The sequence below is a fragment of the Schistocerca serialis genome, chromosome 3, assembly GCF_023864345.2.
Source record: "Schistocerca serialis cubense isolate TAMUIC-IGC-003099 chromosome 3, iqSchSeri2.2, whole genome shotgun sequence".
Classification (NCBI taxonomy): Eukaryota; Metazoa; Arthropoda; class Insecta; order Orthoptera; family Acrididae; genus Schistocerca; species Schistocerca serialis.
This window is the reverse complement of record NC_064640.1, coordinates 277836145-277854039: the sequence shown is the minus strand read 5'-3', so window position 1 is coordinate 277854039 and position 17895 is coordinate 277836145. Positions and strand designations below refer to the sequence as shown.

At 38.3% G+C, this 17895-nt stretch overlaps 1 protein-coding gene across 4 annotated transcripts in view; it reads right to left on the bottom strand.

The window, feature by feature from the left end:
- Nucleotides 1-637: 637 nt before the first annotated feature.
- LOC126470063 (membrane-associated protein Hem) overlaps nt 638-17895 on the bottom strand; it is a 183178-nt gene continuing 165920 nt past the window's right edge. For all 4 annotated transcript variants that reach the window (XM_050097565.1, XM_050097567.1, XM_050097566.1 and 1 more), the window contains exons 20-23: nt 14195-14279; nt 5139-5362; nt 3181-3270; nt 638-886 (exon numbers count right to left, since the gene is read on the bottom strand). In XM_050097565.1, coding sequence (XP_049953522.1) covers nt 773-886; nt 3181-3270; nt 5139-5362; nt 14195-14279 — 513 coding nt within the window. In that variant the 3' untranslated portion in view covers nt 638-772. The remainder of the gene's footprint in view (nt 887-3180; nt 3271-5138; nt 5363-14194; nt 14280-17895) is intronic.

The window sequence follows — 17895 nt, the reverse complement described above, 5'->3', positions numbered from 1 at the left end:
TTTCATTTGCTTTCCCATATGAACTTTAAAATCACCCATTAAAAATTTCACAACATTATCAACCATCTGGACTGTGAATTACATTCCTCAACTTCATCTGGATTCATCTCAATTGTGGCATTTGCGCTGATGACTAGATTGAATTTCTTCTCACTTCTAGAGCATCCCTTAATTTGATAGTCACATCCCTTACTTATTTATAAACAAAAACAGCTGTCACCATAATGATATAGACTTCCTCTCACTACCCAATATAAATTTAAAAATTTTATTTTGCTTGTTCTTGAGATGTGTGATTACATTATAGAATATTTCAGTGTAACATAGGGTGAAAACTGTGTATATGTGTCTATAACAAAACAGTAAATATCTTCCCTCTACTTATGTTCTTTAATACTGGTTGTCAGAAAGTTTCTAAAAAGCATCTTTTAAAACAAACAGCCAAATTTCTCAATATCAATGGCAGAAATTATTCGTTTGTGACTACCTTAATTATCAACACACATCTAAAATATACTTCTGCATGTGGTAGCAGTTAAAAATAAGCAAGATACACCATAAATATGGGACACCTGAACATTGTTGAGATAAAAAAATAATTCAACAGTAACAGAGGAAATTAAATAAGAGACCCAGCTACACAAAATTTACATTTTATTTTGGTTAAAGGCAGTGTTGTTGCATACAAAATCTACACATATCTGATGAACAGCAGAATAGTTTGGCATTTAGCATATCACTCGTTATTTAAAAAAATGATGTCCATTGTGCTTTACACTTGCATGTGCTCCTGTTTGTAAACAGCATGGTAAGCATTCCTGATGAGAGCATAAGGAAAACACGACTCCAACAGATCCATCGTAAGAAAAGGTGACTCTTGCACTATCTGCAACAGTATTAAAATAATGACAAATTGGATTTTCCAAATATATCTTTTGGTGCTACGTATAGCTTTCATCTGTATACACAAAGTTCTTACTTAGTAATGAAGAAATAGCTACTGAACTAGTGCATGGTTATGTACTAAAGCAGAGAATATTACAGTGCAATAGAATAGATACTTCCTTTCAAAGAACATACATGCTTAAAACACTTGCAGTCGGCAACATTTTGAAAATTGCAAAGGAAAAGCATCAAGGGAGCACAGAAAACTGGATTTGGAAGAATGACACGCTGACAAAGAATAAACACGTGAATGCTAAAAAAAAATAAAGTGAGTTACATGTGACATTATTTTGTACAGTTCATTTTAATTCCAATATGCAAATTTCTCTACACACAGTGATTGCTGCTTCACATTATGGTATTGCATAATGGTGAGTCGCTTCATGATAAACTGCCAGTTTCGTCATGGCTAACCAGAATAGCCAGTTCCTTCTGACCATTGAAAGGACACCATGTATCTATGTCACTAAATGACTACCCCAGAATCAGTTGCAGGCTGCCTATCTAATGGCTTCCAGAGGCATCCAAAATGTGATTTTTAATATTTTGCATAATTATTGACTGAATTTAAAAAATTAACTTACTATCATAATCTACTCATTAAGAGGTATACTCATATGTTAAAAGCTTATCACACTAAGATAACTATTACACTTACAAACTGTGTATTTGTCTTGAGGCAATGTAACAGATGGCACACAAACACTCGGACTTTACTCATCCAATATTTAAGAACGAGAACACTTAACTCTTCCCACAAACTTTAACCTTAATTTCAAATCTTTACAAAACTTTTGCTCACTGACACCTGCCACAAAATGATGAATGGAAAAAGAAGTTTATTTCTTAGTACCTTTTCTCTGTTCATGCAGTAAAACTCCTGCATCAGATACAATGTTTTAATTTATTACTTATTTACTATCAACTTTTTGCAACACAATTTGAAGTCCGTATCCATACACACCACACTGCACAACACACAGTTCAGGAGATATGATGTCATAAACAGTGACATGCATGAAAAACTAGCTTTTCCTTAAACTGAAGTGCAAAATACTCACACAATATTCATCCAGTGATTCATGATGAGAACACTTAGGGACTTCCAACATACTATAAGCAGAATCTCAAACCTGCCCCAAACATTTTCTTACTTACACGCGTAACGTCAAATACTTAACACATTAACTCATTTGTAAAGTAAGCAGACATTTGAAGCTGTTTTATACATGACAGTGAGATGCTTTAATGAATCAGGAGTTTGCAGGTCTTTTCTAGATGAAAGTGTTCCCCTGGCACATGCTTGAAGGTAGAATTAGATGAACCATTAATCCCCATTGGGCAACATGTGACAGCAGTTTTTACATATGGACATGATGGTAAGAAGACATGAATAGTAAAATTTGGGAATCTGAATGATAATTAAGGGGACAGCTTGTAGCTGTGTATGACTAGAAACAACAGTTAGGTGATCCCCATCATGATAAACTACATTGGTTTTAACCTATATCTAAATAATGGTGTTTTGAAGTAGTAGGAAACAATCAGACTTCAATATTTATTTTTTAAGCATCTTCTGCCTATACTGTGTTTTCTGCTAACATTTTCAATTGAATTGTTTTCAACTATTTCAACTCATTATGTTCCGTAAACTAAGTTTTCTATTACCACTATGCTTTCTCCCTCTGACAAGATTTAGCTTTAATTGCCACGTTTCTGCCTTTGAGTGCCGTTAATAATTTAGTCTTCAGTGCGGAAAATTGTTTCCATTTCTAAAGTTTCTGTTCAGTCTGAGACGTTCTGTATTATTTTTTGAAATACTAATACTAGTGCTTTCAGAGCACTTTCCATTTTTCATTAAACAAAAAATTACAACCCTAATTATTATGGTTGCAAGATGAAAGTATTTTTTAACACATTCTCCCCAAGAGTTCTTTCCTTATTCTTATTATTATTGCATTATACAGTCATGTTTATAGTTGAAGCAATATTACATAAACCCATATTTTCTCTGATTTTATCCATTAGAAATAGTTGGTGAAAGCTTGTGACTTTAAAAACAGTGGGGTTGGCTATAAAATATCTTTCTCTGTTACCAGTCATGATTATCTTTTTATCTGCATTTTGCATGACACATTTTGGGTAATGGTTACCATTTTCAAGCTTGTTTTTGTGTGCTGTGCCATTTATTTCTGATTCATGTTGTTCATTAACACAGCTGTGCAAGTTACCTACCTGGTCAAGAAGTAGGTATACTGACTCCCTGTTTCGAATGGCCTCCTTATCTGCTTCTTGTCCAAGGCGTAACAAGCTTGAAGAAGCAAGCTGAAATATAAATTCCTTTTAGCATAAAAAAAGTAAAACATTAATGAAAATTGTAAATCATGAAACATTATCATCTTGAGTGGTAGAGATATGGGGTGGGGAGGAAGAGAATAGCAAGATGGAGGATTAGGAAAGATTGCAATGGTGTTGAGCATGGTGCTGTTTACTAAGGGAGGCCATGGTCAGGGAAAGGGAAAGGGAAAGGGAAAGGGAAAGGGAAAGGGAAAGGGACTGCTACGTGTTTGTGTGTCTATGTTGAGAAAGCAAGAAGATCCAGAGTAATAGAGTGGCATAGGAAGGAAGACGTGGATGGATAGTGTGAAGCATAGTAGTAGTAGTAGTAGTAGTAGTAGTAGTAGTGTGAGGCTAGCATGAGGACAGTGAAATGAAATGGGATTAGGTATGAGAGGTGGCAAGGGTAAGCAGGGGCAGGCAGAGGGCATTGAAACCACGGACTTTCAGAATTTAGAAAATCTTTGCTGACATGGGTGGGGGGGGGGGGGGGGGGGGTTGGCTGCTGATGAATGGTGTAAAAGAATTTGTTATTTGTCCACAGTTAGAAGTATGTTTCATAGTTATACTTACAGAGAAAGCTGTGAAATAGTTGCAGTGATGATGTTACTTGCACAAGTGATGTGCCAATGACACGACAGGAACTGTGCATGTTAGTGCTGCCAGAGGAGGTGGCAGGGAACATGTATAAGACAGCTCTTACAACCAGATCTTCTGCAAGGATACAACCCATAAGAGGAAGAGTGAGATAGGGATAAACAAGGATACTGTGTAGGCTGCATGGGAAGCAAGGATACACTTCATTTCAAGAACTCATGAGTGGTAATTTAAGAATTTGTGGAGATTATGATTCATTGTTCCTACCCTGCACAGTATTGTGCAAAGAAAGGGTGTTCTTTTCTGGCAGATCAGCAGGTGTGTGAGGAATGAAAATTCGAGTTCAGTGTTTTGTCAATGATGGGGTCACAAGAAATGGAGTACAAGCTTAGATTGAGGAAGGAAATCAGCCATGTCTATTTCCAAGAAACCATGCCAGTATTTGCCTTAAGCTATTTAGAGAAATCACAGGAAACCTAAATCTAGATGACTGAAGAAGGAATTGGACTTCAGCCTTCCTGAGTGAGAGTCTGGTGTTTTAACCACAGTGCTACTTAGCTTCGTAGATATACGAGAAGTGCTGGTTGTATGTGGCACAGGTCCTCTGTTTCTTGAGAAGATGGGAAGGGTAGACATGAGCTGTGAAGAATTCACCCTTAACTCCCTTTCCTTATCTCTTTCTGTTACTCTGGAATCTCCACCTTATACATGCAATATTTTCTTAAGAGTCTTTCCTAGCAGCTCTTTACCATGTACATTGTGTCCTCATATAGGTGCAGGCTTTACCCCTGTACACACATACATTTCTGCACCAATATGATCTTTCTGAGCATACTCCCCTCCTATTCATCCCCCTCCAGGTTCCATGCCTTAAATGCCTCTTCTTTTTGGTGAGTGGTAATCTGTCATTATTTTCATGCTCAAATTAAAAATAAATTTCTTTCTGTGCACTCACAGACTGTGAGAGCTACATCAAGTTAGTTGGTATTCCTTGCTTTATGAGTGAAAACTGAAACTCACAGTCCATTCTTTAATAGAGCTTTCTTAACTACTGTAATCTAATTCATGTTTCCAACTGAGGATGCAACATGTTTTTGGGATGACATCATTTCAGTAACATCGAGAACACATTTTTCTAAATTGTTTTGTCAAAGCAATAAATGTCCCAAAATAAGTAAAGTATTTTACTTAATTTTCAAAACTAACTTATTAAAATGGTGAAAATTTCTAATATAAATAAATAATGCATCTGGTCTTACAGCGAGGAATTCTTTCATTCGGTCTTCCATATCTCCCTGTCCACATATTGTGAAAAGTGCACCAAAAATGTTGTTTACAGCAGCTGCCATACAATGTATATTATTGGCATGTCCTTCCAGTGATGCTCGATAAAATGAATTTTCATTGCGAGCTAATTTTGGGATTGACACAGCCACAAAAACCATCAGCAAACATGCCACTAGGTGGTCATCTTCTTCTGAATCTTTGAAACAAAAAGAAATAGCCATGTTAATATTTCAAAGTAATTTGCCCATTTAATACAAAAATATTCAAAAATTTTGGTCATTCAAATTATTTTTAAAAACAAAAGGCTGGTTTAAAATAATATTTAAATCTTTTATCAATGAACACTACTCGCGTTACTTAATAAAAATAAAAGTATGAACTGTTACCTTTCCAAGGTATTGAAGCGGATTAAAAACACTTATGAAAGACAAATTAAATACATACATAAATAAAACCCTTTTGGTGAAGCATAATTTGCTTTCAGGAATCGTTAAAGCACTAGGTCTGTTGTAACGGTTCAAGTCAAAGAATTTAAGAACACTATTTCAATCAGTGTTGTAAACACTTTTGGCTATAAATTTGTATTTAATAAAACAGAATCACAAGAAGTAAGAGGAGCATCTAAAAATTGATCTAATTATACTTTAAAGACAGAGCAGAAGATGAAGTTTTTATATTTAAACTATGCTGTGTTTGCACTTCTTTCTTGGGTTTATTGAATTTAGGTTCTGTAGGTGAATTATTTCTTTCTTTCATACTGGTAACTTTCTTTTCCTGTAATTGTAAGTATAAATAACTTGTATACGGCTTTAATGCTAAGAGATGTAAAGTGAAGCTAACATAATTTCACATGAAAAAGGTAAAGCTGCCATCAACCTAAAGGCTGGTTTGAACACTACAGTGGTTCTCTTGGCACAACTGCCTTCCGCCGACATTCACATTGATTTACTCAGAAATTTATAGAAGGACCTACAGTTTAATCTGGTATCTAAACCAGGGTGCACATTGGCATTTTTCACAGCTACGGACATTGCCAGAAGTGAAATAAACAACAAGTGACACACAAAATGCTGGGACTGAATGGAAATAAATCCTGAGATCTTCAGATCCATAATCGGGCACTTTATCACTCAGCCACCAAGCCAAGATAATTTTACATATACTGCGAAATTTGTGCACCAGATACACACTGATCAGCCAGAACAATATTACCAGTGACCTACTACTGATATAAACTCATCCAGGTGATAGCTGCATCATCTGGCGAGGAATGACTGCTAGTCAGATAAATGCACAATGCATGTAGTATCTGTGAATGGGCTGTCTGTGTGTAGAACGGGGAAGGTGTGTGATCTCTCTGAGTTTGACTGAGGGCAAATTGTGATGGCCAATAGACTCGGCATGAGCATTTCAGAAACTGCATGACTTATCAGGTGTTCAAGGAATGCTGTGGTTAATGTCTTCAACACGTGGCGGAATCAAGGTGAAACCACGTCCAGGTGTCGTGGGCTTGGGTGGCCACCCCTAATTATGGGTGTCGAACATTGTAGGCTGACCAGGCTGGTGAAACAGGACAGGCAGCAAACTCTGGTGGAACTACATCAGACTTTAATGCTGAGCACAATACAAATCTGACTGAACACACAGTGCACTGAACACTCCTAATGATGGGCCACCGCAGCCAATGACCCATGCATGTACCAATGTTATCACTATGACATCAACAGCTACAACTGAAATGGACACATGACCATTGGCACTGGATGTTGGGGCAGTGGCAGAGTGTAACATGGTCTGATGACTCCTGATTCCTATATCATCATGCCAACATGTGGCCTTGCTTCAATTTGAATAAGTGATTTGTCTGATGAGTCCTGATTCCTACATCATCATGCCAATGGCAGGGCATGAATCCGCCATCTTCCAGGCGAACAGCTCCTTGAAACCTATGATGTGGGAAGGAGACAAGTTGGCAGTGGCTCCATTATGCTCTGACGAACATTCATGTGAGCACCCGTGGGTCCTGTGGAGCTTGTGCAAGACACCGTGATGACCAATGAGTACCATACACTGGTTGGAGACCACCTACACTCCTCCATGACAACCATGTTTCCTGAATGCAATGGCATTTTTCAACAAGATAATGTGCCATGTCACAAGGCCAGGAGTATGATGGAGTGGTTCGAGGAACACAGCGGTGAGTTCCAACTGATGTGCTGACCTCCCAACTCACCAGATCTGAACCCATCTGGGATGCGACTGAACAAGGCATCAGAGCTCATTGCCTCCTCCCCGGAATTTACGGGAATTAGGCAACTTGTGTTTGCAGATGTGGTGCCAACTCTCTCCAGCAACCTACCAAGGCCTCGGTGCTTCCATGCCATGACACGTCACTGCTGTCATTCATGACAAAGGTGGACATACCAGCTATTGGTAGGAGGTCATAATGTTCTGGCTGATCAGTATGTCTCCTTAACCATCCTAAATTTTCAATATTTTTGTTTATGAATTTTTTTAGCCTGGCAAAATCATCATACAGGAGGAGACAACATGTGAAAAGCCATCAAAGTCGAGGTCCAAGATGATTTTTCTCTAGCAGCAGTAAAGTCATATGGAATTATAAAAACAAAACAAAATTGAATAAAAACTGCTACAGCTGTGATTTCATGTAAGTCAACAACCACAATATCACTATTATGAACTTTCTACACTGATCTGGCTTTACTCCAGATTCTGGTATTAGTAAGGCAACCAATGCTATTCCTAGATTTTAAGCCTATGTCAGTCATAAGACGTAGTTAACAGTAGATAACAGACACTTATAGTTAAGCAATGACACAGTGCTTTACAACTGCTTTAAAATGATCATATATTTTGTTATAGTATCTGCTAACTTCAGTGCTGCAATATCAAAAGACCATACAAACATGTGAAGAATATGTGAACTTGTTTTGCACAACACAGCAAGAATTCCCTATCATAAACATACACAGGAAAACCAACCCCTAAGCAGTATTCTGCAAGGTAAAAAACTGTCATTACTCCACAACACGCTACAAGATTAGCAAGGCTGATGCCATCTGTGGACAGCAGCATTTTCTACATCTACATCTATACTCCACAAGTAACCTTACAGTATGTGGTGGAGGGTACTTTGTGCACCACTGTCATGAATGATTTGTGGAAAGAATAATTGTATACACAGGATGGGGCAATATATAGGATGATTCTTTTAGGAAGATAGGCACTCGGAACTTCTACAGTACACCACAATGTGATGTAGAACAGCTCTCTTGCAACATCTGCCACTGGAGTTGACTGAGTGGCCCCGTGATGCTTTCAAACTTACTAAATGAAACTGTAGTGAAACAAATCATTCTTCTTTGGATCGTCTCCATTTCCACTATCAATCCTACCTGGTACAGATACCATATAGAAGAGCAATATTCAGGTGCTGCTTGAAAGAGGTACTTCCTCTGTGGGTGGACTATACTTCTTGAAGATTCTTCCAATGAATCTCAGTCTGGCATCTGCCTTACTTGCAATTAGTTTTATGTGGTCATTCCACTTTAAATCACTCCATATGCTTACTCCTACTTATTTTATGGATGTGACTGCTTCCAGAGAATTTTCTGCAATTGTGTAATCACACAATAATGGGTCTTTCTGCCATTTACGCACAATATCCCACAGTTGTTTATGATGAGGATCTATTACCAAGACCTGCACCATGTTTTGATTGTCTGCAGGTGTTCTTGTATTTTGCTACAATTTTCTAGCATTGTGTCATCTCTGTATATAATATCATCACTTGTGAAACGCCTTGAGGAACAAAACGTCATCCACTAGGTCACTTATATATATGGTGAAAAGTAACGACAACATCAAAGCTCTTAGTTCATCATTTGACTGGTGGCATAGCTGCCTTCACCACTGCTGATCAGGAAATCTTTGCTATTAGTCTCAAAATTTCGCATACTTCACACCAGAGTGTTTTCTTCTTAGACTGGCATGAATAGGAGGCTTGGTCACAACTCAGCACTGTGTTCGCTGTACCTGAAGATGTTGGTCAGTTGCACCCATGAAATACTGTGAGAAATTCACAATGAGATCTGGCATGTTGCCCAAGAAACATTTTTACAGTCCATAAATACTGTCTGGTTTCAATGCCCAAGAAACGAACTGAGTGCACTGGTCTATTATTTTGGAAAAAGGCCATTTCTCTGTGTCAGACCCTGTTGTGCAGATATGAAGTGGCATCCTTGCATCAATCATAACACATGTAATAAGGACACCATCTATTTGGCAACTGTTTCTTATGTCATGGTTCACAGGAGGAGAGGGGAGAGACTGCTATGCTGAATTGGACAATTCAGTGTGCAACCACTAAACTTAATATTGATACCCAACATTGCACACTCTTGTTATAGAGTAGTAATCACAGGAACTGATCCTTAAATTATTACTATGGCTATCTTGCAGGACTTGACAGTTGTATAATTCATAATTAAAATAGTCACTGGGATGCCACTGCATTTCAGTACCGGTCTCGGAGTCTGGAAGGGTAAAAGCCATGACTGGACAGTTGGTTTATGCAACCACAGCTAAAATACTCATCTTCCCATCACGCTGCAACATCTTTCTTGTGGACAGCACAGTTGTGTACAGTGTGTCACTGACAAGCTTTCTTGACTAAAGTGTCAACTTGCTTGTTGTTCTAGTACCCAGCAGAACACAATGTTATTCCCCTGCTTCGTACAGCTATGAAAAAACGTTGAGAACTGTCTACTGTATTTTCTCTGCTGGGGATACCAGCTGAACCGAGATGGGCATTATTCGAATAAATTTCTACCTACATAATTATTCAAATAAATACATAATTCAAAAAATTTTAAAGAGATTATTCCTCTCTGAACAAAAATAATTATTTGTTATTTATTATTCATAACTTAAATAATGAATAATGTAGAAAACCATCAAATTTTCCTTGTTTACTTGTTGAACAGAGCTCTGTCATCTGTAACCAGTGCTCATTCGTGTGGCTCAGCATAGTTTCTGGTTTCTGTTTGAATGTTTGCTAAACATTTACTAATAGGTGGTACAGGAGTATCTCTCAGTGGTCCAAAACACAAAAAAGTGGAGGGGGAAAGGTTGGGGGGGGGGGGGAGGGGAGGGGAGAGTGGGGGAGGGGGGCACGGTTCAGTGAGTTAAGTTGCAGATTAGGACTCTTAAAGGTCTGGGGTTCAATTCCTTGCTGCTCCTAGCACTTAATCTGTCACCTATCACTTCTTTCCCCTCTAACAATTTTGAATATAACAATGCCTAGTAAAGCAACGCATTGTTCAATCCATGTCTGAGTCAAGCACAGCTTTTGTTGCTTTGAAGCATAATAAATCTAACATAAGTATGCCTAGTAAGCAAATGGCCTTAGAAGTTCCCATTACTGGTGCAGCCAATTCAACTACCTCTGTACTTGTCATTACTTCCTCCACTCCCTCCCTGTGCTAACAAGACAAAGATGAGAACACAGCCAACAGAGACTCTAATCTGCAATACTTTCCTCACTTTACCAAAATTGCTAACACTATGAAATCTGTGTGTCTCATGGATACAATTATGGAATTCTCTCATACTTGTAGAGCTACAAAATGAGTGACCCAAGTAATGACTCAGATGTTGCTTGTGGCTGACATCAACAGCCTTCAAATCTGAAGTCTACTAAAGCAGCATTAACTGAAGTGCATCACAAAACTAAACTAAACTAAAATTTAATGCTTTTTGGAATGCTGCTGGATGACATCTGAAATTAATAAAGTGATTTTGGAGAAACTGAGTAAGCTTTGCATTATCAGATTTTTCTTTCTTTCTCTACCACAAACATCACGCATTTAATAAAAACAGTACCTTGGAGGACATCATTATATTGTAAAAAAATGTGATTTACTGTCAGTAATTTTAGATATAAAGTAACAAGGGGAAAGGAAGGACCATAGAAAAAACAGGAAGGCATCCCCAGAAGCCCTGTGGGTTAAGCTGCCGGGAATGATAGGCCTAATAGTTCTATCATCAATTAGACGATTTCTTCATGCACAAGCCTGTTGTAGAGCCACCTACAGAAGGGTTATGATATAAGTTATGGAAAATCATCTTCTGGTCCCACACTGAAACTTACTACAGAGCTGACTAAATTCTAATATCCAGACAAAGTGGCAGCTGATCACCTGCTCTAAGGTCTTTTTCCATATAGCTAATAAGAGCAACACACACACACACACACACACACACACACACACACACACACACACACACACACACACAAAAAAAAAAAAAAAATCTCTCCCACAATTGAGGATGAAAATTAAAATGGCTTCTTTTTACAAACTGGGGAATTGTCCTACATTGCGTATGAAGTTAGAAAGATTGAGGATGATTTTTAGCACTTTTACTGAGATGCCACAACACTGCCTAGTGGATTTTATCATGATCTGCTAATACGTCACATGCTACAGATAAAGTCACATAAAGCTCCCTCAATAAGAATGGGCAGCTGTTAACTTCATCATTTGTAGAACTAATGTTCCAACTGCTCCTCTCTGCAAGCCCTTGCAGGTAATGGAAGGGTAGATCCTGCCTGACAGTAGCAGTTATTTGAACAAAGTTATTTCAATGGTCTGTGTGATAGATGTCTCCTTTGTTCATATGGAACATTCCATTCCTCCTCACAGCACTAGTAGGACCCTCACACCCACCTATGAAATCTACCTGATCGTCTTGCATACCTGTGCTGATTGTCTGGAATGCTTGACTAAGTTCAGAAACTGTTGCCACAATCATTTCTTGCTGTTCTTGATAGTAGGACAATATATCATGCACCAAAGTTGTGTGTGATTCTCAGACAGTGTCAACTTAATATTTGTTTGCAGTGCTGTACATCTGACCCTGATTGCAGAGAAAGATTCCTCACTCTACGAGGTAATATGCTGCCTTCTTAGCTATTCTAAAGACTTTGGCAATGTAACATTATTATTATGGTGGATCACATTGTTGGGCTCCAGCCTGTGGATATCTCTCTCTCTCTCTCTCTCTCTCTCTCTCTCTCTCTCTCTCTCTCTCTCTCTCTCTCCCCCCCCCCCCCACCCCCCCACACGCACGCACGCGCGCGCGCGCACACACAAGTGTCAATAAACTGCATTATTAAAAGTCCCTAGTTTCTCTTTCCTTCTTTGCATGAATACAATTTACATGTCACATTTTATGCACCATCCTCTAATCTGTCACTCACAAAGACTGAAATGTGGAATGAGGGTCTTGAAATCTTCCTTCCAGCAGTTCTGTTTTCTTTTGCATATTTTTTCTTCAAAGGAGGCAGTAGTGATTTCATTTATGGGAACAAATTGTTGGATAGTTCTCAATCTGCCTGAAGAGCTGAATTTGTGGCCCTTAGCATAAATTTTCCAGCAATCTTTGTGTTAGTTGCATCAGTAAAAAAATGACTTAGCAGAAAGACCACCAATGTGTGTAAACCTGGTAATTACAAATATTTGTGCTGGTTTCAACTGCTAAGGTCTTGGTAATGAAATTCAATTTTTTAAAATGCTTATCTGGCCACAAACGCAAACAATGATGTCACTGAGGGAAATTTGAGGCATATATAGCTTCTCTGCCTAACCTAAATTTACTAAAAATTACTTGAAATGGCATATCGGGTTGGTGATGTATCTTAAAGAAGAGCCCTAGCTGTTATGTGTTCATGTAATGATGGAGCATTAATAGTCAATAGGAATACTGCTGTCTTCTCCAGTTCATTATTCATTCTCTTTATTATGTTCTTGATACCTTTCCCTTCCTTATTTTCCAACATTTTTATTTATTTTGTATCTATAGAAATAAAATTCCTTCAAGAGGTAACACTTTATTATATTTCTGAAAGAGTGCAACTTATTTAAGACATGGAATTCTCCACATGATGTGGATACACTACACTAAGAGTTTCCATTGAAAGTGTTCCACAGTTAAAATGTTACATAGATTTCAGATTTCCGATAATACACTTCAGGTCTTTATTTAAATACAATGGTAACACCTTTTCAAATGATCCTTCCTCTCTTTTGATCATGAAAAATATATTCGGAAAAATATTCAATGGTCCTGTCAACATTAAGCTGTTTCTTTTGAGCTTATGCTCTCTTTGCTGAGTGAGTGTTATTGTTTCCAAGAAAGGTGCCCCTGTTGCTGAGAGGAATAAGGATTTGTGAAGTGAGAACGATTTTGTCCCTATTAGCAAGTAGGGAAATAAAGGCCAATCCAGAGACACCTATATTATCTGGCCAAGCCAATTACGACTGAATATATTATGACATGTGAGTGTGGCAAGGGTCACAAGGGATGGTCACAAATATTCATTTTGCCTCAACAGCCATCTACCTCATTCAGTCTGAGGCTTTAGTATGGAGATTTCTACTATTCTCATTATCTACACAGGTAAACCAAGATCCCTGATTCCTGTTACATACACTGTTTCACTGTCTGCATGATGGTTCCTGTAGCCTGTATAGAGCTCACGGTAACAGATAATTGGTGGCTCTGACCCACACTGTGAAACCTAGATTCACCAAACTCAACCCAGTAATCCCCCCCCCCCACTTCCTACACCCCTCTCTAAGATACTTGACATCTGACCTGTCCAGGGGGCATCTGTACCTTATTGAATTACATGGCCATGGGAAGCATTACTTCCAGCCCCTAGCTGCTATAGTGGTAATGCTATAGCACGTCCCGATCTGTCAAAAATCAATTATGCTATTTTACAGTTTAATCAACAATGAGGAAAAAAGTTTGGAGGTATGTAATATATATGTTAGATGAATGCTGTCAAAAAGTGTGCCGCTGCAAATCATAAGTAAACAATCTTTCAACAGTTTCAGCTATGTAATAAAACCTTAAATTGGAACTTCTATGGACACATCCTGGCATAAACATCATTTTTACAAATAAAGGTTATTAAACTTATTTAAATGTAAACACAAACCATTCTTTTGATTTCGAAGGGCAGCTACAAGAGTGGGATCAACCTTGCAACTCAATCCTGCTGCAGATGCCATTTCACTAACAGCCTGAAAACACAAATTCCATATCTTTATTAGTGATGAGCAATGAATGTCTCCAATCTAATAACAAGAAAATTCATACAATCTTAATCACTGATGTATATTAGAAACAGCTGCATTAGATTACCCTTTAACAGGGGGTGTGATCCATTAACCTCTGAAAAGGTCTGTTGTAATTTGGGGTGTTTATTAAATAAAAAAGGTTTCATTTCTAGACATGAGAAATATCCATATCTAATTCTTAGGGCCCAATTTGAGTAAGAACACAGTGAGTGACTACAGAATTGTGGACTGCCTTGTCAAGCTGTAGAATCATACATATGGTTCTGTAGCTTTCACAATAAATCATCAAGCTGACTCACTATTCAAAAGAATGATATATCAGTATCTAATTCAGGATAGATCATATCGTGGGGAAATGATAAAGATGGGTGTTATAATGGGGAAATGATTATGTGTTCACAAAACACTCAAATATAGCACAACAATGGAATCAAATTGAGTGTGTAGCTAACAGAGAAACAGTTAACCAGCAAATACAACAGTACTGAAACATGTTAACATTTAGAAGCTTATATCAGCAGACAGCCACTGTGTCATCCACACCTAACACATGCCTGCTAATGAAAGTTACACACAAAGTGCAACAAAAGCATGTTAATTAGGTGATTATAGTTACAGTAATGTTTCTTTATGTGATAATGTCATTTTTCCCTTCACTTTTTCTCACTTCACATTCTGCAGGGCCATATGTTGTTCATCTCTCTTCCTTTCACTCCAAACACATCCATAACCACACAAACATAACACCACAATGTGCCATCACAGTCTTCTTAGACAACAGAGTTACACGTCTGACATGTCAGATACAGAAGCTACCAAAGAGGTGTCTAGTAAGAAGACTGGCATGAGGTTTTGAGCCACAAGGGGAGTAAGTACAGAGAAGGCCAGTGACGGAGGTTACTGCTGTGAGCAATTTCTACATAGCAAGAACTACGTCCTCTTGTCACACCCAGAGAGGAATATACTGCTGGTTTCTTGAGATGGTAATCTGCTTGGGGCCTGGGCACATTTGTCATGCCTGCACATTTTGCTTCGTGCCAGTGTAATTCTTCAACATGGTACTGCCTTTATTCTTTGCAATAGCGACACATGGTATGAACTTTAACCATGTTGAGTGCTACTGAAAATTTCAAATCTGAGGCATTTCATGCATTTGTGAGAATCCTTGGGAATACACTACCAGTCACTTGATACTCTTTCACCTCCACATCACCATTCAGGACTACAATGCATGCAGTGTGGCTCGTAAATCAGTGATCACATGCTCCCTGTCACTTTAATAACTTAAAAACACAAACTTATAGACAAAAAAGTGTTCTTCCATGACTAACACAGAAAAATTAAGTACCAATAAAATTCAATGATAACAACATAATACAGGGTGTTTCTGTCATTGATTATACATAATAATATGCTACAGGGTGTTTCAAAAAGATTTGTCCAATTTCACAAGACTATATCTACTATGCGAATAAAGATAGAAACTTGGGGCGGATTTTAAGTTCAACATCAAAACCAGAAGTTTATCTTGGTACCATCCATAAGTAGCCAGTTTATATGATTGCAGGTAGGGGTCTCCCAGATGCAGCTACAAAAAATATGGAAACACCACAAACACAACACATTACTATGCCTAAAACAGTGTAGGAAAACTGTACGCATTGAGAACAGCTGTCAGTCATCTATAAATAGATAAATACAGGTCCTGAATGGGTTTCAAAGGCATCTTACACCATTCTTCCTGTGAAACAGTGGCAAGTTCAGGTGACAATGATGGAGGTGAATAGCAATCCTGCACCCTTCTCTCCAAAGCAGACTACAAAGGTTCAATAATATTGAGATCTGGTTACTGTGGTAACCAGGGGAGACATGACAATTCATACTTGTGCTCAGAAAACCATTCCTGGATGATATGAGGTGTTTGAACAGAGGCCCTGTTGTATTGAAACACTCCATCAGCATTGGGGAACAAACACTGTACTATGGGATGGACCCAATCAACTGAAATGCTCACATAAGCCTTGGCAGTAATGTGACCTTGCAGAGTAAACATGGTTCCCAGGGAATACTGCAATATGACATCCCAAATCATCGTCGCCAAACCCCTGCCATGTCTCACCTTCGTAAACTTGACCAGAAGTTGGAAACAATGTGAAAGAAGACTAATCCGAACAAATGACTTTCTTCCATTAGTCCACAGTCCATACGCTATGGCTTCAGCGCCAATTTCCTGTTATGGGCAGTTGCATCACTGACTTGTGGTTTTGGAATTCCAGCTAGCCCTCCAGTTCCCACCTTAAGGAGCTCTCTTTGTGTTGTTATAGTGCCGATATGGTTTGCAAGGGCAAAATTCAGTTCTGCAGTGACTTTTGCAGCTATCATCCTTTTATTTTTCATCACAATCTTCTTCAATGCCCGTCCATCACGATCTCTCAACACACATTTTAAGCCGCATAGTGACTTAGCAGATGAGGTCTTTCCATTTTCCCTTTGTGTGTTATTAACCTTCAATATGGTGACTCTTAAACCACCAAACACTTCAACTACCTCTGTTACGGAAGCACCTAGCATACAAACACCAATAATCTGCCCATTTTTGAAGTCCTTAGCTCCATACAGCTGTTATGAATGCAACTGACACTTGCAATGTATTGAGGACACTGCATTATTGTCATTTCTAGTCAAATACAACAGTGCAGCCTGCAGGCTTGGCTAGCATTTGCATTTATGTTCAAGTATGCTTTTCTCACAGTGTTTCCATATTTTTGTCCAACCCCTGTAGATGACTCACTCACTCGCTCGCTTACTAGAATCACATACCTGGATATGTTGGAGAGCTGGCATTTTTCACAACTGAAAAAAAAGTGTTATTCAATGGGATGGAGCACCACTGCATTGGCCCCTGCATGTAAGAGCATTTCTTAGATACAAGCCCCCTCAGCAATGGATCGGCCATAAGGAACACATGGCATGTGCAGTGTACCACTGGTCTGCAACGTCACCTGATTTTATTGTATGTGATTCTTTTTGTGGCGGTTTGTGAAAGACTGTCTATGTGCCTACCCTTCCAACAACTTTTGGTCAACCACAATGCAACAGCAGTGAATGCATTAACTCCAGCTGTGCTTGTAAAATTATGAGAGGAATTTGACTGTTGTCTAGATGTTTATCATGCATCTGGTGTAGTGCACATTGAACATTTGTAAAAGACAAATGAAAACTTTGATCCAAAACACACATTATTGTAAAAAGTATCTGAAGGTTGTATGCGCATGCATATAGAAGACACATCCTTGCACAACCATATGGTTTGATTGAAAATAAGAATATTGTATTCATAAGCAAGACCTTATTTTCATTAATGTGGAAGATACAGACTTCTGAAATTGGACGAATCTTTTTGAAACATCCTGTACTACCTTTGGACATAAATGCACATAACCTTTCCAGTTCAATAATTCTCATTATCACTTTCATATTACAATGTTTCACAACTTTAAGTGATTCTATTGTATTCTGTTTACATAAAATGTAAGTCTTAAACTTCTTTTCACATCCC